General features: G+C 37.3%; 1 protein-coding gene across 4 annotated transcripts in view; it reads right to left on the bottom strand.

The window, feature by feature from the left end:
* Positions 1–24,243, bottom strand: part of csmd2 (CUB and Sushi multiple domains 2) — a 343,711-nt gene extending 319,468 nt beyond the window's left edge. For all 4 annotated transcript variants that reach the window (XM_067411157.1, XM_067411158.1, XM_067411159.1 and 1 more), the window contains exon 1: positions 24,005–24,243. In XM_067411157.1, coding sequence (XP_067267258.1) covers positions 24,005–24,188 — 184 coding nt within the window. In that variant the 5' untranslated portion in view covers positions 24,189–24,243. The remainder of the gene's footprint in view (positions 1–24,004) is intronic.
* Positions 24,244–26,862: the final 2,619 nt, after the last annotated feature.

Below are 26,862 nucleotides of genomic sequence, written 5' to 3'. Positions count from 1 at the left end.
ACCAATCCAGTCAATGCCTGGGGAGGTGTTTTCTTCACTGACTTTTTATGATGTTCAAAGCGTTTCTAAGGATGCTGGTTTTTACTCTGAGATGGCAAACGAGACCATGTTCTGTGTAACATTAGAAGGGCTGGGTGGTATATCGAGTTTGTACAATATAACGTATATATTTTTAAACTATATATGATGAGGCAATACCATTTATATCGATACACAGTAGTTTGGTATTACTGAATTACATCTGAAAAAAGCGACAGATTGAGCTGCTACAGGGAAATTGCATAATTCAATTTATCCTAAACATGAGACATGCTTAATATTAAGTGTTTCAAAATAACTCGTAATATATAGTTGAAGGTACTATATGTAATAATAAAACTAGAGGCCTATTCAAAACAAAGGCGTAGCTTGATGACGCCAAGTTTTATAGTGGAATCTTGGGACATGTGGTCTCCATCTCAACGGACGGTGCAAAAGAATAGGGATTGGAATCGATAAGAAATTATGTTCATGGATGCGATTAATAACGTTACTGTAGTATGAAGCAGAGCAGGATCGAGTGTTGTGGGAGCTGAATGAGGCCGCTGGAGCAATTCCACAGTCGCCGGCGCCACTTCTGCTATTCCGGTCATCAGTATGAGGTAACACAGCTCTGTTTATTAGATACATTTGAGTGTGTTGAAAATGTTATAACGTTACTCTGTGCGTTTACTCGGCGGCTGCTGTGAGACACTTGTTGCACACTGCAGTAAGATAGATCGATTTTAGAATATCATATTAAATATTGGATGTCTTGTGTTGATAAATGGCATGCAATTAATTGTAAAACATATTGTATGATTAAGAAAATGATGTATTACTGTTAATAAAATAAAGCTGCATCTGATTATGCTATGTTAGCTATTTGACAAAATAGTGTTTTTCTCTGAGGCATGGCAAAGCATGGTACTCACAAAACAAAAAAAAAATCAAGAAAATTAGTTTTAAACAATAAGACTAAATGTGTTGAGCTATTTAACAACAATTCGTTTTCTGTCTATAAATATATCAAAACAGATGTTCCCTTATCTATTAAAACGTGTAATATATTAAAGTGTCTTTGGTGTTTCCATGGTTTCTACAAAATAAAACCGGAAACCAAGGCAGACCGAGGGTAACGCGGGTATGACGCAATAGAGGGTATGCATCGACGTCACTTTCCTGTCGGAACACGCTCCCTCAGCTGGACTGAGTGGCAAAGTCCTGCATGACTGGATTTAATAGTGCAAACTGCGAAAACTCAAGGAAAACAAACAAATTACACTAAAGGATGGACTCGAAACTCAAAAGTGTTTCTTACAACTTGTCAAATAAACCTAATCCATGGATATTGACATGCAGCCAGGAGTCGTGTTTCCTGACATTTATATGTGCCTGATTTGACGCCGGGGAAATACATAAAGCAAATCTGCCTGTGAATATTTTATATAACTACAATACTGATAGGTTTAAATCAGCATAATCACTTATATCAATGTTATATATCGTCATATTGTCCAGCCCTAAAACATACATAGTTTTATAGTAACGTTATAGTTTTTGTCAGTGTTTATTTAAAAACACACAATTATGCAGAATATAAGATGTAATACCTCAAAATACTTCAAAATCCAACAATTTGACACAAAATGATAACTGCAAATACATGTTTCTCTGCTGGAGTCGAGTTGTTTCTGTGAATTGCAGCGATCCATTTGCTTCTTTTTTTCTGTAGCTTTCAGCAGTCTTTAAATATATACCTCAGGTTTTGTGTCAAAGCTATTTGTACAGTCAATCACAAAGCTCTTTTCCGTTTTGTAAGTGTTCTGTGTGTTTTTCGCCGCATTCACACTGAAAACCAATGCTGCAGCTCAGTCTTTTGCCACTCAGTGGACGGAACCGCAGTCATAACGGTCGACGGTGACGTCACGTGCATACCCTCTATATTGACAGGGTTAAAATGCCTTAAAATGGTTAAAATTGCAATTTTCTCACGATTTACAAATAGTTGGAAACATTTGGGATGTTGTAAGTATGTTGTAAGAGAAAAATATATAACACTGGCCTAGTTGTTTTTGGATTTTACTGCAAAAATATTACATATTGCACCTTTAACACGTAACGTTAGGTCTAGATTAACGCGGCTTGCCCCGTCAGATGCTCTGACAGACAACGTACATATACTGACAGATAGGCTATTTGCGCTGTTTAATGCGTTTAGGATGTGGTATTTTCCTCAGTGTATAACTTACATTTCACAGATATTCTCCAACTGTAAATGTCAGAAAGACAGGCAAATATTTCCATTTTGCTGTCGGGAATGGACGAGCCTTCATGCAAGCGAGTTTCCGCCTTTACAGACTTCAGTGAACGAGCGCCGCCGCGCGCATTCGCGCCAAACAGACATTTTGCTAAAATATTTGTTGTTGGACATCAAATGTGCTATGTGGAATTTTAAACCTACAAGTAAGTGTATTTTTATGATAGCGGTAACTGTAATGTGACTGGGGTGATCAAATGTAGGCTAATATAATCACTAAGCTCAGGTAAGGTTAACTGAATACAGATAAGTAAATATTTTTTTTCTGTTGTAACTAGAAAAATGTAGAAAATACTGAGAAATATCGCCATTTAGCCAAAAAAAAAAAAAAAAAAAAAAAAAATACAGATATTATTTTTTTTTATAAAAATAAACCACCCCTAAACATTAGCAACACATTATTAGCTGTTTGATAAGGTAAGTTAACGTTAGTCAAGCTAAATACTAATCATATCAATTAAGTTGCCTTTATGTGTCCAATGTTGTAGTTACATAAAACACATTAACGTTACCATTCTGATACATTGACTTGTAGACGACCGTGTGCTCTTCTTCTTCTCAAATAGTTTCTGGTTCAAACATTAATGGCTGAATTAAACCAATATTTCCACAGGTAGTTAACTTAGTCCGTCCGAGCTGGTGCGACTGAGTGGAGGCGGAGCCTAATTTACATATTCATGGTTCTGCTTATACTGCACTAACCAATGGTGTAGAGTCACATTCAAGCTTTTTAAGGCAGGAAGAAATTATTTTCACAGGAAAATATGTCATTCTGATTGTCAAAGATGAGATTTAAGGGATAAAATTATTGCAGGGGGCTTTTAAGTTACCTCTGCATTCAAATGACGAAACCATTATAAAACTGTCAAAATCTGCACGCTGTTATCAGTCTGAAAGATCTCAATGCCATTTTATGTTTTGTAAGAAAAAATGTGAACGGAAAATGTGAAAATTTCAACATGTATTCCTTATCAGTAAGTTGGTGTAGGACATTTGCAAACAATGTTTTGTGATTTACAAGCTTCTGACATGATAAATATGTTCATTTGCCAGTTTGTTCTTTGCTTTTAAAGGATTAATTTACACTAATTAATGTGTTGTTTGAACTGACAGGGCATTCAATCATTTGCTAGTACAATAAAATGCTTCCATATTAAAATCCTTATTATGTCCATGTAATTATAAGTGTGTACTCAAGGTGCATATAAATAACTGTAATACTGTAATACTTATCTATTTTTACCCATGCAAAGTCATAGAGCAATAATATTCAATTTCAAGAGCCTAATAAATTAGCATATGGCCCAGTACATGAATACTGTCGGCTGCCCTTGCTATTGCCACAGCTTTATCAGTGGTCAATAAGAGGTTTCCACAGCAACTCAGCAAAGCAACAGGAAAGAGAAGGAATGATACCACCCTTGGTTATTAATTAGATTAATTTTAATAACTCCATATCGCCTGCAGCTCAGACTGCACTCCTCGGCATTAATTGCATTTCTCTTTTGCATACTTGTCAGCGACATCTTATAAAATATTGCGCTCAATCTGAAATTTTAATAACTGTGTGTGGCTCCATCCATCAGTGAAAAGCCTGGCCTAAATTACTAGTTCTGGACAGGTCCGTAGCCCCACTTTTAATTAATTGTCCTTTCTTGCTTTAATAATCGTTAATGTTCTCAGATTTTCCTTCTCACTTTTTTTTTTTTTTAATTCCATCCACTCCAGGAAACTTACATATCTGCTACAGTCACACAGAACCTGACAGCATGGTCCAACTACTCCCTGCAGTACATCTTTTTAATGGGAGTCTTAAATAAGTGTTCAAAAAACACAGTGGTCAGTGCGATTTGCAACACAATTTAACTTACGATCTTAATATAAAGCTGGTATAGTAAGTTCAATGTAAGTTTGAAACAACTGCATGCAATTCATTTGAGGAAAAAGAACAAAAAATTAAGAAAAACAGAATTATTCAGGCAAACATGTTTGCACTGAAAGTAAAGAAATTGACACCTTGCAAAAAATAAGTCTTAAATCATTAGACAAACTTGTTTGCAAAGAAAATATATGTTTTTTTTCTAGGTGGATGTACACACAGTTGCATGTGGCTAGTTAGTTGCTGCAGAGATTGTCCTATTATTGGGAAGATGAGAGGGTCTGTATGTCTTACCATTGGAGAAAGTGTAACGCTAACTAAGATCACATGAGGCACCTCAGCCTATCATGTAATTGCAGTGATGTCAGTGCACGCCGTTCAAAGTTTTATGACAGTCAATTACAGTTTACGTCAATCCGTTTCTTGTGGATTAGCGCATTGGTCTTGTGAATAAATGTTCTATATTTGGTGTTATATCACTAGTAAACGTACAGTAGGACTGCATTGTTTGTGGAATGTGCTTTAGTGTGGAAAGAGCGTGAATATCTTTATTAGCTGCAAATTACTAGTCACTGCAGTGTGCATAAAACTACATTTTAGATTACACTAAAAACTTTATTGTATTTAATGCATATTTAATTCATTAAAATGATATGTATTTATTTACCTTCATTTATTAAAAAGTGTTATATCATCATCATTAAGCAAACAACAGTCATAAATCATTACAATACAAGTCTAACCTGGCAATGATAGAAAGAATTGTATGTTGTTTTTTCATTAAACAACATGCAATTTAACAATATTTATAATTAAATTATTAATTTTCTCTCTATATGTTAAAAAGCATAATATCAGTGTCGTTTGCATACATGCAGTTATAATAGTCATTACTAGTGCTGTCAAAAGTACCGACCGCCATACCAAGTCAGTACTGAAATTTAAAAAATGTGATGCTGTGAGCACTGTTGAGAGGATTCGTAAACACCTCTGGCAATTGTGTTCACACATTCATCAGATATGTGATTGGCTACAATGATCAACACACGCGTGCTTTTAAAAGCACGCATGGAAGTGTTCGAATTTGAAAGTGTTTTGAAAGCTATTTATAACATGTTTTTAAAGCGTTGATCATTGTAGCCAATCACAGACATATCTTATAAGCGTGTGAACACAACTGCCAATCAGCGGCGTTTATGAATCCACTCAACAGCACTCAAAGCGTCACATTTTTAAAATTTCAGTACCGACTTGGTATCGTGGTTCGTACTTTTGACAACACTAGTCATTACAATTCAAGTCTTATCATAACTGTTGAAACCTGAAAGCCAAAGAAAGAAAGCATAGGTAGGTTCTTTAGGCAATATACAATATTACTTAATATTACTATTAAATACGATGGTAATGCCATAAATGATTAGCAGACAGTCAGTCGATTCATTAAATGATAGCTGTTTCCTCACAAAAGCTGTTTATTCAGTGTATTCACACCTCTTCTCCATTGACATCCCAAAAAAAAAAAAAAAAAAAGGCCTCTGGTCTCCTTCCTGCATAACGACAAAGCCAGACTTTAACATTAGCCTGGCTTTTTAGCTAAAGGTTGCAGGCTTGCCTTCCAGTGGCTTTGGTTGCTGTTTACTCGCAAGTAATGATGCTTTCACGCCATGTCGTAATTACTGTAAATAAAGCTCTGTATGCTTTAGAATCGCTCTTGCGGTAATTTGATGTCATATACCGATCAGTCTGCACAGCACTGCTTCATGTTGGACAAACCTTAAATCTGTGGTCAGGCAGCAGCCACGTGATAGTTCTCAGAAAAATCACGAGTTTACACATTGTAATGTTAAGTTCAATAAGCACATGAAGGCTTTTTACAGTGCAGATTAGTTAATTACGACATGGCGTGAACGCACCTTAAGCTAACGTGATTACCAAACAATCAACAACGTATAAGGGTAAGTTTTTTCTTTGTAAAGATGACAACATTATCAAATCGATCCTCGTTGACACGAATCCATGAAAATGACTAAAAACGCTGTATCACTGTGCAAAGAAAGACTATACGTGACTATAAGACTAAACATGTAATACGCATGTGCATGTCATCACTTTTTTCATAGATCCGCTTATCTGTTGTTTACCAAAGACTATAGAATAACACAAGACGCATCACTCTTATTGTTTTGAATGGGAGAAAGTGCAACATGCAATATGGCAGAATAAGTCCCGCCTTCTAAATAAGAGCCAATCGCTGATTGGTAAAGTCATCATATCACTGCAGCGGCCGTTAAGGCCAATTCACACCGCCCCGATGACGGCCAACAAACACCAACAAACGCCAACGAACAACTTGGCCGTTGTATTTAGAATTCTATGAGAAAAAACTGTCATGTTCACACCTCCCCAACAAACGAGTGACGTCTGACTGGGAAAATTCCACAACTACACAACTACACAAGTAACCATATTAACAATATGTCAGGTTAGTTTACTATATTAATAATATAGTATCATATATATTTTCATTGTATTAAAGTATTGAGGCAAAACAAAAATTCTAACCTGAAATCCGAAGCGCTGTAACCATGGATCTGATCGTAACCTATTGCGCTGCGGTTGGTATACCGGTTTTTAAACTTTTTTTAGCGCGACCCTTTTTAACGAGACCCATAAGCATATACAACCATGTAGCTAAACAAGTCAAAACGAATTATAAAAAAAAAGAAACTGAAGGTAAACCTGCGTTGCTCTCATGGTGGTTATACGTTACCTCTCTCTTTCGGTGAAGTGGAGCAGCTGCTCTTGCTGAATGGCACGGATTGCACTATGGACTATTGTACCTTATATATATAACTGTATTTTATTTTTTATAACGAACAAGCTGCGATGTCACGTTTCCAGTGCTTTGTTGTGTGTGCGTGAGGCTCGGGCGCGATCAAATAGCTGTCTTTGCAGGGGACTTCTCTCATCGTCATGGCAACGGTTCGTTAACAGGTCAGATTACGTCAGAGTTGGTTGCCGTCTGTTGGAAAACTGTTCACACCGCGCAGACATTCCACGACCCGACAAACGCCGATTAAACATGTTCAGTCGGGTGAAAACCAACTCCGACCAACGCCAACAACGGCCAACAAACGCCAACAGGGGTATCACACCAAACCAACAAACTCCAACAGACGAGTTTGTTGGCGTTTGTTGGCCGTCGTCGGGGCGGTGTGAATTGGCCTTTAGAAGCTCCGGTTCCTATAGAAACAGTTAGACGCGGGATTCCAAAATGAGACACAAGAGATGCGCATTTAGGACTGCGATGCGCATTAGCTTGATCCAGCCTGAAAAATACAGTTTTTTGTCATGATTCGAGCGTTTAGAAACAAAATTTATGAGACAGTTGTTGTCAGATTTCATTGGTGATTTCAAATATGAAATTTAATTGACAGCTTGCAAAACAGGTTTGGTGTATTTGATGTTTCCCCATTCAAAGAGATGAGCTGCACTTGAATGCCCGAGAGGCATTTTAAAGATGGCTGCCGAGTGAAATTACTTGTCTTAAAGGGACTTTGTGTTTACACAAAGACGATATCATTTTTTTTAAAAATCCACTTCGATATGTTCAATATGTTTTTTAACCCAAGTGTTGATAAAAAAAGAATGAATATTTTTGTTGTTGTTGTTGTTGTTTAAAAGCAGAGGCTTTGTTCTTTCTTTTTATATACAGTATATTGACTGCTTACACATTCATACAACAACATATTCTGGGGGCCATGGAATTTTTGTGAATATGATCAAAAATGCTGCAACTGACTGGCAATTTAAAAATAAAACAGTCAAGAAAAGTAAAAAAAAAAAAAGAAAAGAAAACACACACACACACCAAAAAACAACAACACTGAAAACAAACCTTTAGCCAAAACAAAGCAAATGGATACCTAATCCTACAGTTTATCCATTTATTTGATTCTTAAATGGATCAGAATTTATGTGGGGTTAGGTGATTAAAACAGCATTAGGAATGCATAATTAGAGGACATCTGTTATCACCAAAGCCCATATTCCATGAAAACAAACCCAACACACCCGCAAAACAGATGAGAACCCAGCATGTCCACATATAGCACAAGTTTGTCTAACATATCGGAGTGGAGATTACACTGAGATTACGTTTAATGAAAAACCAAGCTCGATCAGCATGTCACATATGCACAAATATTCAAAACATTAACCGAACGCAAACACAGCGTGTCATAAAGTCACATAAAGCTCTTAATGCAAAGATCATATATGCTCAAAATGGAATGTAATTATGTAAGGAGAAAAAATACATTATCTTATTTAGCTTGCATAAACTTTGAGGTTTTTGTAGGATAACTTCCGAGCTCAACTGGGATTTGGATTTCTTAGGGTGGAAAGCTTTGCCTACCAGCACAGAATTTTAATAATTAAGTGAAAATGTATCTGAGAAAGGAAAAACCTGAGGTGCTTTTTTAAACTAAGAATTTCTCAAACAACTGGAAAACAGTTGTGGTATTCAGATAATCCGCCTTTGGCCAGTGGCCATATTCAGTGCGGTTTTCCAAATGATAATGGAACAGACTGTTTGGGATTTGGAGGACGTCTCTCTCTGAGTTTGAAAGGCATGGTGTCTGTGATAAAAGCACTCTTGACACAAATTATTTAGGCTAGAAAGTGTCACAAAATAAGATGCTAAGCAGAGAGCTGGAATTCATTTGGGAGCTAAGATGTTTGTGGCTTTTCACATTTCAAGCCTGCTTGCTTGACTCATATTCTAACCATACCAGATTAGCATAAAACTTGAAAATGTGTACTTATTTTGAGAAGCTGGAATGCACAAGGGCAAGAAACAATCCATCATTTTTTAACTCAATCCCACGGGAATGTTCAGGCTGTGCCAGCATGAACCATTGTGGAAAAACACTTGACCTCTGGATACAGACTCTGTGGGGTTTTACGGCCCCAAGTCTTCTGTGAAGCACATTAAGAATAAAAGCCAGGTCATTTCAGACCACTCAGAGGAATAATGGAGAAAATGAAGAGATTCATTCACTCTAAAATATCATGAATCCATCAAGGAACAAGAACAAATTGTGGACACATTCAAAATTGCTGTTCATCTTAAATTAACTAAGACTGCTCCAGAAGGACGGATGGGAGTATAAAATAAGACACATTCTTCCATAAATGGCCTTCTAATAAGCAATGCATGGTTTTGTATGCAAAGCAGCATTTTCTCTCTGCATCTGTTGTGAGGACCAACATACATTGTCTAATTAGCATAGAACATCCTGATCAATATAGGTCCACGATTCCTTCATTATAAACCTTGCAGAACAAAATTCGATAGTTTAATGTTTTATGTGAAATGGCACTGAAAGGGGTCTCAAACACAATATAGACTCACAAAACACAGAGAAAGGGGCTAATAGTCTTAACCACCACCGCTGTCAACATAAACTATCACATTATTTTTGTCAAACAAAGCGATCAATGTTTCAGACACAACAACACGATTGCGTATGTGATATAGCTTTTTCATAAACTATGATAAACAATAAACTAATTTGATGTTAAATAACTTGCATTTCAGACATAATACTGCCAGTTCCTTTGTATGTGTTTTGCTCCATCAACGGAAATAGATCCAAAAAAAATCGAAGCAGTTTGGCTGCTGCATTTTCAACAAACGCACCACAGGTGTTTTTCTTGTGAATGAATCAGCGTTTGTGAGAGAATCAGTTGAATGGATGATTCAATGACTTGTTCCTAATTTATAGAGCATTTTTGAACAAATAGTTTGAGTGAATGATTTAATGATTTAATTGTTCGAGATGCATCGGTGCAGCGCAGACCAATCGGCGTATGACAATAAAGTACCGCGAGAGCGATTGGAGAGCATACGGCTCCTTATGGTACTTTGATGTCATACGCCAATCGGTCTTTGCAGTGCCGATGCATCTCGAACGAGCCTATTCATTTGTTCCATAGCTAAATGAATCAGTTGCTCACTCTTAAAAAGGCAGTCACTTGATTAATTCCAGAATGAATCAGTGGTTTGGAACAAATTGGTTGATTCAGTGACTCGCTCATAAAGACAGTTATTTGTCACCACCTACTGGCTAACTAGGTAACCTGCAGTAAGAGTTACTACAATTGATAGCCTATTGGTCAAAAGAAATTTTTCATGCAGCCGAATAATCATTTAATGTTTCAAATGATAATCTTAAGGTGCTTGCTACTTAAAAAAGGTTAAAGCTAGGCAATTTTGGAGAGGCTTGCAATAGCAAGCTAACTTTGAAAGCATAAAATCCCACCCTCACTTCAGAGCGCTCTCCAAAGCCACACCTCCTCCAAAACACATGACATAAACGTAAACAACTTACAGAGCTTTTACTTGTACCACCTGACTGCTGCAGGTTCATTTCGGTATTGAAAGTATTGCCATAGAAACAAATGCAGACTGTATTCGATGATTGGATGAAAATGTTTTGGTCCTGAGACTTCCACAGAAGATATATACATGTTCTAATATTCAGACCACTTCTATTATTGATTGCTATCAGGATGTGAAGAGATGTTCAACCAGTTTAACAACAACAACAAAAAAAAAACTTAAAAAAATTGCCTACCCTGCCTTTAATACGTAAATGGATAAAATAATGACTTTGTATTAGACAAGGCATGGCTCGTATTTATATTAATCTTAATTTGTTCTTAAGAAAATATTTTATCATATTTAGCCAAAAAAATAAGACTTTGTTGAGGAACATTCTTATAAACAATTAATTATAGGATTTTCACGTTTTAAGTTCATCGAAGGAAGTTTAGTTGTTCAACTGAATCTACCGAGCTAAAAAGAAAAAGGAAATACATTATGTAGCTTCTTAATGAAGGGTAACCCCCACTCTCTCAGCAGCAGGTAATTTCTTTCCTTGAGCATAGATTTACAAATGCATTATATAAGCAAGTGACCTGCATTAATGCAGTGCTGCATAAATCTTCAAGAGGCAAAAAAGCTCCATAGTACTTTATCCATAAACACTTAATTGATCATCACAAGAGTCCCAAAAAGTCACAACATCATTGTCGCTTTGTAGTTATTTTGCCAAGTATTCTGGCTGATTCACACATTTAACCTCTTGTATCAAACACCTCTGAGATCCCCAAGTCTTCTGTCCTATACTAGGGCTTTTTGCATCTGTTTAGTGTCTTCCCAGCATATTGGTGGAGTGAAGTGAAAATGAAGAGAGAGCTTTGACCTTGTTTAGCACGACTGCAGAGACCACCTCCAGAGTCAACCAATGTTTGTTTTGCTTCCGCTGTTGTTTTGCTGCTACGGGGCTGCAGCGCCTCGGCATGACACTTTGATAAATCGATCGCTGCCGTGCTGTACTACGGCAGGACAGCAATCCTTCAGAGTGCCCGCAATCAGAGACCGTATGAGAGAAGGGGAGTGGGAAAGGGGTGGGCGAAAGCAAGAGGAGGGGGAATTCTCTATGAACAACTGGACTGTACTTTGTTCACCTCTTTAACTAGAAGTCAGCACACAATCAATCCTCCATCATCGCTGTTCCAAAACCAATAAGTGGCCTCCAAAGCAGCATTTTATGGCACAATGGCTGTTCCAATCCCATCCCAGAAAAAATTAGAGAAATGTAGATAAATGCAATATTCTTATTGTATATTTAAAATCAAATTAAATATATAATACAACTAAAATAAATAAATAATTATAATTAAGTATCAATACATTTATTTAAATTAATTAAAACTTGAATAAAACTTGTGTTTGTATGTATATTTATCCTTATTAGAATGCCACATTGTTCCTCTTGCATCTTCTATATTGAAATAAATTGTAAAGAATGTCGATAAATATTCTTAAATATTATTAATATTATTAAATATTCATATATTTAAAATAAAAATAAATATAAAATACACTCTAAAAGATACTGGGTTGTTTCAACCCAGATCAAATAGACAAACCCAAGTGTTGGGTTAAAAATTTAATTTAAAAATATAGTCCAACAGTTGGGTTTGTCCATTTGTGACACAATTTGACCCAGCATTTCTCAGAGTGTGGAAATAAAAAAGGAAACAAATCCACTGCATATTTAAAAGTATTAATATAATTATTTAAATTAGTTAAACACTGACTATTTCACCCAAAATGTCTGTGTACTGTGTATATTTATCCTTAGAGTGCTCTTGCGTCTTTTGTATTGAAATAAATTGTGCAACAAGTGTGCTGTGTGTAATGATGAACGCTATTTATATCTATTATATTATACATATGACATCACTTATGAGGTTCCATTCCAGTTAGGATGACTATGTAGGCAGTATACAGGAGGCAGCAAGGTTTTGGAACAGAACTCATGACACTCATTGTAAGATAACAGCAGTCTGTGTCATTGGCAGAAAATTTGGGTTTCTTTGAACAAAATTATTCCATAAAGCTTTTGATATGTGTGTGAATACATATGACATCAGCATTTGCTGCCAAGGCACAGCTTTAGAACATACCTTGGAATCAGTCTTTGCATGACATTGTTTGGCAAAAGCATAAGATTCATAATAGAAAATTACTGTTATCTGCACTAAAGCAGTACTGCCTGAACACGCTCTTTCTCATTTGCGCTCTCTTTTGCTGTCTTCCTGTTTCTAGCTTCTAGCAGTGCAGACTGAAGTGGATTGGAATATTAGATCTTTACTAGATCTTTACGATCGATCGAGTTTCTTTTCATGGTTAATTGAGTGAGTGTTAAAAATCCAGTAAGAAAGCATAACAAAACTCATGAAGTTGGATGGTTCCAGCATTTTGTTTTAAAACATAAATGGTTTTGAATAAGAAATGGTTCTTAGTTCCTTCAACTAATAATGCGCTTTTATACAGGAATTAAGTGATTTAGACTGTGGAATTATATGTGAAGGATGACCACAGTAAATAGCATATGTTCTGCTTATGTCATGATTGCTGCTTATTAGCATGTGCTTTGAAACGGGCTGTATATTGTGAAGTAGCTTGGTACTAATCGCATTACCTGTCTTCCTGTAAAAAAAAAAAAATATATATATATATATATATATATATCTGAAAAGGTAGACGTGGAATGTAGCAAACATATCCAGGTGAAACCTCCCACTTCTGACAAAGTTAAAGTTGAGGTTAATGCTTCACCAGCCATAGCAGATAATCTTTACAATCTCTGGAAATGCATTCCCTTTAGCTTTGCTGCCATAGCTCTGCTGTAAATTGGGCACCTAAGAGACAAATGGGTCTGACTCACCAGTTTTCATAAGCACTTCAAATCGATCATATTTCCTTTTTTCAAGGACCAGTGGAAAATGCCATTAGGGCCTGAGTTCAGTTACACCATACCAACAAGGCAGATGTGAATGGGGATTTCAAATGTGCCAGCACAAGAGGAAAAACAACCTTCTTAGTCCCACAAATCTCTCTATGTACAACCAGCTGCCTTCTAATGTGTCAAAGCATTGGCTCCAGGCTCCATCATATCTGCATTAACCGAAGAATGCCCGCCATTACAATGGAGATTGGCAACCTCAGCTTTCCTGGGTAAATCCATACATTACACTAATGTCTGCGCGATGTGATTGCGGAAACCATTAATAGAAAGCCAAATGCTGTAGAAAGAGCAGAAATTGTCTCTACTTTAGCAAGGCGGCTTCACTGTTGTTTTCAGTGGGCCAACAGACGGGGTGCAGTCAACACAGCTGGAGTCAGTGTGACGTTTGATATGATGATTCTAATACCACTTAACATTGATATTCACACATTTATCAGGTTAATAACGTTCAAGCACACAGCTTGCTTGTTGATCTGAGGAGATGTTATATAAATTAGCCTACATGCATTTGGCAGAACAGTCAAAGGACACATTTTATCAATTTATGCATTTCACAGGAATCAAACCCATGACCTTGATGCTGTAAGTGCCATGCTCTATGTTTGAGCTATATCATTCCATTAACACATTTGCCATTCAAACAGTGTGTGAGGAAGTTTCATGAATATTTAATGAGGTAAACTCCGAAGCAGTTTATGACTGTCTGTCTATTGCTAAACAACTCACCATCTTGTTCAAACGCCATCTTGTGGCACCTTTGGCACTGCAATTTGGGGTAAGTCCAACTTTCATTGTCCTAACCAGACATGATGCGATAAGATTCCATTGACAAGCAATTTGTCTGTCCACAGGCCAGACGAGACACAACTATGAGACGCGACAAAGTCAGTCAAAAATAACAGACAATCAGACGAGTGTGTGGGCGGTCTCAAGTGCACTGCACTCGCAACGAAATGGACAAGTAGCCTACATAATCAATTCATAAATATTACACCATTTTAACATTGTTAAAAATTGTTGATTACCTTTTGATATCTGTTGATTGTCAAGTATTTCGACAGACGAAAGAAGCAAAAAAAAAAAAAAAAAAAGCGAGTCACTTACAATGTAAGTGAATTGAGCCGATCCATAAATGTTAAAATACTCAGCAGTATTACCAACAATATGTGTTAACATAATTGAAAAAAAATAAATAAATACATCTCAGTGTATCCAACTTTACTACTTTGTTGCCCTGACAACATACGCCTAAAATCATATGACCATAGCTCATACATAATGTCACGTTTTAACAAAACGTGGTTTAAAAAAAAAATTTGTAAGCTTCTCCAAAGTTTGTCCCCATTGTAAGTGCCTCACTGCAACCTTGATTTTTGCTTTTTTAAGGAAAAGAAAGAATGAGTCAAAATAATTTGTTTGTGTTAAATACATTATGCCATGAATGCATTTGATGCAGTCAAATGTGTAGCTTGTATTGAGCCAGGAACATTGCTTTACATTGGTCAAGCACAATGTGAAAAGTCTGTTGGTAAGTTCATCACAGCCACATAACAAAAAACACGCTTGATTGCAAGTAGTCGCTTCAATAAAAGTCTTATATCATCATGGGCATCAGCTCAAACACATCCGTATTAGGTTCACATTAAATATGCATTCACAGTGTCTATAGTGACTACTAAGATATGCTGTTATGTTTGCATGAGGCGAATGTTTTAATTCAGCCTGGAGCAGAAAATGATGTCGACCTGCATGTTAAAGTGACTTAGATATTCATTACATTATGAATATTACAGGTTAGTGTTTTGTTTCTTTGCCATGAGCAAAGAATGCTCTAAAATGGACCGGGTGGCCTCAATAGCTCAGCGTTTCAAAGAGATCTTCCTGACTGAGCAGAGAGCACACACAAGGAGTGCAGTTCAGGCAGAATTTAGTGCACTTTCAGCCCCATTACGGAGCCACAATGGCCCAGTGTTCAGATCTAACATGGGTCTTCAATGAAACTGGATTCAGTCGGCTCCAGTTAATCTCTCTGCCTCCTCCTTCTAGCACACAAGCAACGATCAAGGGCCAAACCATTGAGGAATTACCAAATTACTCATGCTGTTTCTTTTTCAGGGCTTAAAACTGCATAACTAAGCATTTCATTTCTTCTCTCAATGATTGAAGTTGTGTCTGCAAACAAGCTTGTTTAGATTCTCTTTAAATAAGCCTACAGTTCCTTTAGTTAGGTTCTGAATGAGGGGGTGAACAGGGAATGAATGTGGCCCTGTTTGTTTATTGTGCACTCAGACCGAGGCAGTATGAAGTTGTCCCCATGCCAACGGCGAACACATGAGTGAGACAGAGGATAGACTTTTAATGAAGAACTCTCTGTCGCCCCTCACTGATAACCATTCTGATAAATCCGCCCTCCTCTCTTCAAGGCCGTAATTAATGGGCTGAAAGGTTGAGATGATTCTAGGGGACCGCAGGTCCAGAGGGGCCCAAAACAATAACAACAAGATTGGTGGAGGAGGATAAAGTACATTTAATTCAATGTATTTTATGTCAAACAAACAAAGTAAGTAAATAAATAAATGTTCCATTCTGTGTGAGAGAAAAATCTAAATTTGATACACATACAATAAAGGTGTGATCAGAAAAGGACATGAACTGAAATTAATTGGAGGGATTCTAGAAGTCCACAAAAATACCAGCAGGAGGATCCAGTTCAATTTACTTAAGTTTCATGTATTTTACATGAAAAATAATGATACAAAAATAATTTTGTTATTGTTGTTGTATTTTTATTATCTACAAATGGATAGAAAATTGCACGGTGAAGAACGATTCATAACTATTGATCAGTCTAGTTCATTTGATTCATCTTTATTCTTTCTTGCAGTACATCTCTACAGTGTGATGCTACTTAACATCAAGCTTTGTTTGCTATTCATGTGTCACTGGATCGATGCTGTTTTAGTAATAGAATAATTGAAGTACTAGAGAATTAAAATGATCATCTACAGAATGCTATTGATTCTCTCATACAGGAGAGGGTAATGACTCATGCTTATGGTTTAATGATTTGTTCCAATTGTCCCTTGAACTCAAATTGGCTTAAAAGAGTGAATATGCACTCCTAAGTCTGCCTGACATCACTTCCTGAATGTATGCTCAGTTTTTAAAGGGATAGCCACACAAAAATATAAAATTCTGTCATCATTTACTCACCCTCATGTAGTTCCAAACTTGTATAACTGTCTTTCCTCTGCGGAACACATAAGAATACATTTTGAAGAATGTTGATAACCAAACAGTTTGGGTTCCCATTGACTTCCATTGTATTTTTATCCGTTTTGTTACCAACATTCTTCAATATTTTCTTTTACATTTGACAGAAGAAAAAAAGTCATAAGTGACCCACTTAAGTGGCACCCTCCTGTCGTTCCAAACCCGTAAGACCTTCGTTCATCTTCGGAACCCAAATGAAGATATTTCTGATGTAATCTGAGAGCTTTCTGACTCCTTCATAGACAGCAATTTTAATTAAGTTTAAGTAAAGTAAATTAAGTAAAATTTTTGTTCTGTTTTTGTGCACAAAAAGTATTCTCGTTGCTTCATAACAATAAGGATGAACCACTGCAGTCACATGGATTATTTTAACAATGTCTTTTCTACCTTTCTGGGCCTTGAAAGGTAATTAAAGGTGCCCTAGAACTTTTTTTTAAAAAGATGTAATATAAGTCTAAGGTGTCCCCTGAATGTGTCTGTGAAGTTTCAGCTCAAAATACCCCATAGATTTGTTTTAATTAATTTTTTTAACTGCCTATTTTGGGGTATCTTTATAAATGAGCCTATTCAGGGCTACTGGCCCTTTAATTCTCGTGCTCCACGCCCACGGAAAAAGTTTACACAGCTAATATAACCCTCAAATGGGTCTTTACAAAGTGTTCTTCATGCATGCGGCATGCATGCGTTGGATTATGTGAGTATTGTATACTGTTATACTGTTTACATTTGATTCTGAATGAATTTGAGGCTGTGCTCCGTGGCTAACGGCTAACGCTACACTGTTGGAGAGATTTATAAAGAATGAAGTTGCGTTTATGAATTATACAGACTGCAAGTGTTTAAAAATGAAAATAGCGACGGCTCTTGTCTCCGTGAATACCGTAAGAAACGATGGAAAACTTTAATCACATTTAACAGTATATTAGCAATATGCTAATGAAACATTTAGAAAGACAGTTTACAAATATCACTAAAAATATCATGTTATCATGGATCATGTCAGTTATTATTGCTCCATCTGCCATTTTTCGCTATTGTTCTTGCTTGCTTACCTAGTCAGAATTTTCATTTTTGGGTGAACTATCCTTTTAAGAAACCATTGTTTTGCTGGCCTTTAAAGAGTGCGGAAAGTAAAAGCTTTGTCTGCGTCCATTGCAAATCGCACCATTTTTTCTTCCTTTTCCGGGTCAGTACATCTACCTTCGGGTGTTTTCGCAAAATGTATAGTGTAAATGCAGATATTGGATATGGGTCACTTTTAAAAGAAGACGTAAGCTGGTCGTTAAAAATCTCAGATATAGTCAACAAATCAGAATTGGGAAACACCTGCAGTGTAAATGCGGCCTAAATGATGATTTTCATTTTTGGGTGAACTGTCCCTTTAAGAAATGTCTCGCTGCTGACTTTTTGACCTACTACATTAAATTGTTATTATAAAACTCTGGGGCATTCATTTGGCTAATAAGAAGTTAAACAAGAAAAAAAAAAAAAAAAAAAAAAAAACAGATACTGATACTGATAAACCATAAAAAGTATACCAACAGTTTAGAGTCTTTACAGTCTGCCATGGCACCCCAATAAAGCCTCAAATTCCTGCCTATTCCAGTATATCCCACAGTTTTCCACCCAGACACAGAACAAGCACTGGCTGACAGGTGTGTTTGCTGTGACAGCGGCGCCGCACTGACACGGATTAGAGCGGATAACAGGCTGCAGCAGCCGGCGCACTGCGACCTGACGGCTGTCCGCCTCACTCAGGTCTGTGTGTCTCTAAACACCCATGCCTATACCTCACTCTTGTTTTCTGTCCTGTGCTAATTCCCTGTTCTTTATCTCTCTGTGTCCCTTATCTTTTGGCATCAATCCATTTAACTCACCACTTGATTGTGTGTGTTAAAAAACGGGACGAATATTACATTCTATATGAGGAGAAAAGCTGGAGGTAGTCTGCAGTAACTAATGGCACCCCTCGGTGGAGCACTGCCAAATAAAATCAAATTGCAGTCCTTTGACTGTGATGCTTCGTGCCAAAGCGGGACAGAGGATGGAAGGGCACAAAAGCATAAAAGCCAGTGTAATGGAGAGAAAGAGAGGGAGAAGAGAAGAGAAACAAAGCAGTTTCGGGTGGAGGATATGTAAATGGATTAACTGTGTAATCTAATCACAGCAGATGAAAGATAAGAAAACACTATATCAAAGTTCTGAAAAGAACCTGGAAGTGACAGGCAGCAAGGCAGAAGAAATCTCCTTTGTCAATCTACAACAGATAGAGGCCGCTGGATGACAGGAAGAGACCTACGCATTTATATTCGCTCACTGAAAACCAAAAAGAGCAAGAGGACTGCTATGCTATCAATTCTAGCATACTTTTGGGTCAGAGAACCAACACTGTTACAAGGTTAGAGCATTTCAACAAAAATCCATTGTAAAAAAAATTCCATGCAGAATGCAGGAACTTTGAATAATTGTTACAATACCAATATTTGGGGCTATATTTCTCACATACACTACTGTTTAAAGGGTTAGTTCACTTTCAAATGAAAATTAGCCCAAGCTTTACTCACCCTCAAGCCATCCTAGGTGTATATGACTTTCTTCTTTCTGACGAAGACAATCAGAGAAATAAATATCCTGAAGCATAATGGCAGTATGCAACACCAAACGAGTATGTGCTGAAGAAAGTGTCTCCATCCTCATCCATCCATCATAATCATATTCCACACGGCTCAGGAGGGTTAATAAAGGCCTTCTGAAGCGAACTGATGCATTTGTGTAAAAAAATATATCCATATTTAACAAGTTATGAAGTTAAATATGTAGCTTCCGCCAGACTGCTTTCCGTATTCAAATTACGAAAAAAACTTAACTGAAATTGAAAGTGAACTAATCCTTTAAAAGTTTAGGGTCAGTAAGATTTTTTAAATGTTTTTGAAAGAGGTTTTCTATGCTTACCAAGGCCTTGTTTATTTGATCACAAATACAGTAAAAAAAACAGTAATATTGTGGCATATTATTACTACTTAATATAAATGTTTTCTATTTTAATATATTTTAAAATTACTCCAGTTTTCAGTGTCACATGATCCTTCAGAAATCATTCTAATATGCTGATTTGCTTCTCAAGAAACATTTCTTATTATTATCACTGTTGAAAACAGGATTATTTAATTAATAGAAAGTTCAAAACAGCAGCATTTGTTTGAAATAGAAATCTTTTGTAACATTATAAATGCCTTCACTTAAAAAAAAAAAAAAACCCATAACGTACTGACCCCAAACTTTTGAACAGTAGAGTATATCATTTTTGTTCTCTTTCAGCCTCCATCACACAAAAAAATCCAACAAAACTTTACAATAATGGGCCCATTTGTCTCAATATGCTCCAAATCATGTTTGACCTTCAGTCACACTTTGTCCAAAAACCCAATATACTTCAAAGTACACTAATAAAAAAAGACATCTGACAACTGAAAACTACAAAAAAACGTTCACATACAAAATTCACTTCATGCCTGTCATGCTGGCTTCAGCTGCAAATGTCAGGTACATATTGACTAGTCTTTTAACCCAGGTCTTAGCTGTGTACCATAATGGAAGCCTAACCTTTCACCAATCCAACTGAAAACCTCTTGAGCCGTAATAATTGTCATATTTGCATTCCCATATCTATGTAAATGTATCTGAGGGCATATGTGTGCATTTCACCATCATTATACTCAAACAAGAGAGACGAAAATGCAAAGAATAGCTACAAAGAAAATGAAGCCATCAATTGTTGCTCTGTTTTACATATAGAAGGTTTCACATTCCATATTTCATGTATACTTTTTATATAAATATTTTCTGTGGATGTTCTTCAGCCTGAGCATTATCAAAAGCATTCATATGTCCGGTGAACATTGTGTAAGCCATGCACATGACAAATAAACATTTGGTTCTAGACATGTATGACTTTCTTCCGTGAAAGAAGATATTTTGAAAATTGACTCCATTGACTTTCATTATATTTCATTGTGCAGAAGAAAGAAAGTCATAGAGGTTTGGAACGACACGAGGGTCATAATTGTTTTTGGGTGAACTATCCCTTTAATACCATGACCATGAAGTCACACACTCATCTTAGCCACTTTATTTAATGTGCCAAATAAGAATCTGCTGTTAAACACAGCGCATTCAAAGGAGGGAAACTTTTGGTGTACTATTGATGCAGCTGTATAAACAAATCAAATCACTCCTTGCCAAAGGCATCCTTCGGCCCTCTGGGAGTTGCATGCAAACAGCAGACCTGTTTAGTAGTCTTTGCCTTGAAAGTCTAAGCAAACAGATTGACAGGTGTTAATTTTCTTCGAACAGGTTATTATGTGTGCTATAAAAAAAGGATAGAGAGAAAGGAAGAGATGGGGTGCGAAAAACAAATGTTAGCAGGTATGTATGTGACAGAGTATTGAGTGGAGAGGTTTTCAATGACACATAACACTGTAAGCTTTGTCTCGTTTTGAGAGAACCAGCTTGTGCTCTGCTGTACAGCTATGCTAAATGCTCTGGTGGGAGCTGTCCGTGGTCCTAATCGGACTGCAGCTGGGGATTGCAACTCTAAGAGTCAAAGCAGAGGCAGACCGTTACAGTCAGACTAAACGTTTAATGCTCCTTTGTTCGTTCAGCACAAAATATGTTTAAAAACCTTTGTTTCCTAAGGTTTTTAAAGGCAACCAGTGGAAAAGACGTAATGAGCAGAGCTCGAAGGGAGCTGTCCGTGGTTCTGAAGTGCCACAGCACTGAGCGATTCCTTCAAGTCTTCTTAAAACACCTGTTGCCGCTCAGCTGACAAATGCATCATAGCACTGGACCTCAGCCCTAAAAAAGGTAGCTAAAAAGAGACAAGTCTTTGCTTGAGTTTCGAGGGAGTTTGAAACGTAATCTCAAACATTACGAAATTTTGTACATTCAAACAACCAAAGGGGCTAACCAAAACTGAACACATGCACCAAGCTCCCTCCAACATGATGAAAAGATTTCTCTGGATGCTTACAAATTCTCATGTTCAGTAGAGCCTTACACCAAGTTGCATCATGGAAATGCATCAGTTTCGTGACATTTTGACCGTTTTATGAAGTCGAGTGCCATTGACTATCAAAGATTCTGGGTAAGGAAAACATTCATGATGATGAGTTATGATGTTAGTCATAATGTTTGGCTAAAATATGTAAAAGTGTTTCATCTTGAGCGCTTCATTATATCCAGAGCAGCAACTTCTGAGGTTCAGCAAGTGCACATGAATAACCAAATTATTTTTGTCACTCCATAAGACAGAAACTGATTAATGGGATTTGTTTTAATTCAATTTTTTTACTTTTGTCAAAATGTAGACAACATGGGCGCATTAAAAACAGCAATTTAAGAAGAAGAAAGAAAAAAAAAACTGGCACCTGGAACTCACAGAGCTTTGCATGGCATAAACGTTAACTGATTATGATATGTGTTTTTACTGTAGCCTATATGGTAAGGTAACTAAGAGTTAACCAGGTTTTCACTGAAGCATTATACATTTTCCCCGTTAAAACTATGTTCATTTAAGAACATTTCGTCCAAGTTAATGCTTACCCTCTTTTCAATCAGCAATTCGTCAAAATGCAGTGACCATAGAGCCTACATGATGAGCTCAGTCATGCCCCAGTAGCTGAAGAGGCATTAAATTTGCATTTCCTTCCAGCTAGAAAAAAATGCCCGTTTTATTTCACCAGTCATAGCTTATGCGCTAACACGAAAACTCTAAAAGGCTTCCAAGATATACTCGGTTTATTAATGAAGCATGAGAGACTCCACTGCCGGTTCTGTGTAAGCGAAGCTATTCTGAAGCTTTAGTGCCGCTCAATGGAAAAGGAGGGAAACTGCTTGACGGTTTCGCGAGCGCTTTATACGGACTCGGTCAAAAACGTAGAACATTCTGCTCGTGAAATTACTTATTCAACGTATTAAAGGTAAACTCATAAAATGCTCTGTGCTCTGTGGATTCGTTTAGCAGATTTTATCACCATGTACCGCCTAACACCAACTCTGAGGGAAAACAATGCTGTTGAATCTCTGTTGCGCGAGACTGTTGAAAATGCTGCTGAATTAAAGGGGTAGTTCAGTCAAAAATAATATAGCCTATGTATTTTTTTAAAAAAATATGTCATACTTTGCTCACCCTAATGTTGTTCCAAACCTGTGAGACTTTCTTTTCTTGCTTACGTGGAACATAAATGGAGATGACAGTTAAGGTGTTTAAATTCGTATATCATGACACCTGATGTTAGCTAAATTTGGTCTTAAACACAACCAACACTCTGACTACAACTTCTCTTAAAGATACATGGATGGTTAATTGGTTGGGAATGCCACAATTTCAAGAAACGCAACAAATGATGCTCCCTATGACTTGGCTGTTGGAATGGAAATGTTTTAGACGTAGGAAACATATCCTATTATGGTCAAATAAATGTTGAAAATAGCGCAGAGTCAAAGACCTGTTTTGTTGGCATGAAACCCCCCTTTCTCTCCAGCCTCCACAAACGCCCCCCTTCCTCCCAAACTCACTCATTCACTCTTGGCTCCCACACTCACGAAATCTTGCGCCACACACACATACATTTTTTTCGGAAATGGTTCGTCGACATGTTTATTTATTAACCCATTTTTTCCCTTAAAAATCAAAGTGCTATGTTCTTGTCCACCCACCAGAAAACCAATATCTCGCTCTGAGGTAGCCTACATGTTATTCAAAGCATAATGCAACATATTATGCTTGCATGGGGCAGACCAAGGTTGGCAAGAAATGCGCCTTGAAAAGTATATACATTTATATACATTCAAGCACAAATAAATTATAAACTTGGCTGCTTTATGTACAACCTTTTCATGTTATTGACTTGTATGTTTCTCTAGTGAGTCTGCTGCTTATATCCATTGATGCCTGGTAGATCCATATCAATGAAACGCATGACCCAACATTAAATGCCATGCGGTTGGCACAGAATTGAAAATGACAGCACTCCATCCACATGTCAGGGGTAAAAGGGTCGTATGTAGCCTCCAAGAGGGTCGCGCGCACGGCAACAGGACCACATACACCATAAACGGGAAACTCACCCTTAACCGATGCAGCCAGCAGCCCCATATAGAAGAACAGCACCCCGCTCCAGTGATGCGCCTGTACTCCCACCTTCATTAGCGCAAAAATCCTTATACCATCCAGTTTCCTCGTCCCGTTAAATGTACATCTGCACTCTGTCCTCACGAGTCCCGTTCTGTCAGGATTAAAAGAGGCGCTCATGGTGGGCTTTTTTTGGCAGGCACGGTTATCAGATGGTTTTAAAAGGAAGATTCACTTGGTGTCGGCGCTGAGAAAAATCCCAGTGCATGGAGACTGGACCCTCGCAGCTGGACTGAACCATCTCAAGCGAGCCGCGGGGTGAGCCGATTCTAATAGACGCGTTCTCTCCTAAAAGCTGAAGAGCTGGTAATGAGAACTGTATCTGGTCTCCTCGAGCTCACATGAACGTTACAGACGGATAAAGTCTGGAGCCGATTCAGACGGATGATGCGACATACGCCTGTCCACTCCCCCACGCGCGCGTATAAGTTTTATTTCCAATTAGTAGCCTACAACACTGAAAATCCACGTTTCTCACAATGAGTCACTATGAAAGGACAGCTAGGATACACTCACTGTCACCGCCCACTCGTGGAAGTTTACAGCCTTCATCATTGTCTGAATCATTTCTAGGCGTGAAAATAATCGTTAAGGGATTTCCACCTCTGGACTCAACGTTTCAAGACTTAAGCAAATGAAATGAAGAGCGCGACTGCAGTAGAGCTCTCTCTCTCTCTCTCTCTCTCTCTCTCTATAGCTCGCTTGCTCCATCACTCTCTCACCTTTGCAAGCAGGCCCGGATTAAGAACACATTGGGCCCTGGGGCTATAGCAACACCAAGGGCCCCCTTTCATATGATTGCCATGCCACAGTGTCTTGTACCACAAGATTTTTTTTTTTTTTTTTTATTGTCATTATTTTTATATTTTTACAAAGTTCATTTTATCAAATCATTTTATATAAGCACAAGCACACTAAATATTCCATGCTATTTAACATATTTTAAAATATATTTAACATATAAAATATTTAACATATTTTAAAATTGTATTGCATATATTGCTGACACAATAATTCTTTCCTCTTATTAACACAAAATAAACTATTTTGAAGAAGGTGGGTAACCAAACAGTTGATGGTCCCCAGTGATTTCCACATTATATATATTTTTTTCCTACTATGGAAATTAATGGGGACCAGCAACTGTTTGGTTACCCACATTCTTCAAAATATTTTATTTTGTGTTCAACAGAAGAAAGAAACTCATTCAGGTTTAAAACAGCTTGAAAGTGAGTATGTGATGACAGGATTTTAATTTTTGGGGTGAACTATCCCTTTAAGGACAACGGTCCGCATGCTAACTATTAGGACGCTGTCACTTTAAGACCTGCATGCGTCCCATTTTCTCAACTCACTTCAGACATAACCAACTGTGTTTATGTAAACCTTTTGTGTATTTGACAGTATTGTGGCGCAATCAGACGCGAAAGATGAAGTCCAGTAGTCAGGTGCTGTTTGACAGGCTTAAGTGTGTGTGCACGCTTCGGGTGTATGGGGTCAGAAAAAGCGCAGCGCACGAATGACATGTTTAACTGGCAGGGCTTTAAAGCACATGCAAATAAAGAACTTTTGTGATTGCGAATAAGTGCAGTGTCCCGTGAGTAACTCTACCGCTGTGTTAACGTGTGATGTGAATGTGTCGAGGTCGAGTTGTACGGATGGAGGCACCAGAACTGCAACTGATAGAATGTGCTTCAAAGGCAGATAGTGGAGACAAGTCACACGACATTGGTGTTCGTCAAAAAAACTGTAGGAATGTTAATTCTGGATTTTTACACGGGTGATGATGATGAGAGAAAAACACTGACATTCTGAATTCAAACGGCAATAAAATCAATCGACTCGTCCCTGCAAATGTTGAAAACACCTTACGTTTTCATGAGAAACAATTACCATCCATCCGAATAGGGCTTAACTCGTTATAAGAATAATAACTTGATGCAGCTGCTATCTCACCTTCTTCAACGTGTAAAGCATGATCGGCGACGGTGTCGGTGGGTGAAGATAATTGTAAGCTGCCGCTGCACGCGGAGTCTTCCACTGGTACGGATGTTTTATGTGAACCGAAGAAATTAGTTTTGGTATTTTTGCTATAAGATTAGCATCCCTTTTCTCGCTTTCAAGCTTATTTGTCCGTTTTTGCGCACCACTATCACTTTTTTTAATCATTTTTTGAACACCAGCGAGGCTGAAAAAGCAAAAAAGGCCAATTTTCTAGTCTACATGCCATAGCGTAACGCAAAGAGGCGTTTCCCGATGTCATGGCACGAATTGTAAAGTGATTTTGATTGGACGATGATTTATCAGTCAGGCACATTTTCCAATAATTTTTTCTTGTTATTTTATTAGACACAAATCAACCACCTATGACTTGTCAATCTCATTTCCTCCAGCCAATCACGGGCCCCCTCTACCCGCGGGCCCTGGGGCTTCAGCCCCACCTAGCCCTTATGTTAATCCGGCCCTGTTTGCAAGGTGTGCCAACAACACGAACACTCTTAAGTTTATAATTGTAAGAATAATAGCGTAATATAATATAATATAATATAATATAATATAATATAATATAATATAATATAATATAATATAATATAATATAATATAATAAGTGAAAGATTAGCCTGCAATGAAAGAAACGCAATTTACCCAGCGAGGTGAAATCAACGTCACTTCAAAAAAAAAAAAAAAAAAAAAAAAAATCCCTTATAAAACGACAGAAGATCAAAGTATTAATTATGCATTTATACATAATGATGAAATATTGCATAACTATTCCAAAACTTAATGAAAATAA

The sequence above is a fragment of the Chanodichthys erythropterus genome, chromosome 15 (assembly GCF_024489055.1).
Source record: "Chanodichthys erythropterus isolate Z2021 chromosome 15, ASM2448905v1, whole genome shotgun sequence".
NCBI classification, from domain to species: domain Eukaryota; kingdom Metazoa; phylum Chordata; class Actinopteri; order Cypriniformes; family Xenocyprididae; genus Chanodichthys; species Chanodichthys erythropterus.
The sequence above is the reverse complement of the archived record's forward strand: the minus strand, read 5'-3'. Positions and strand labels throughout refer to the sequence as shown.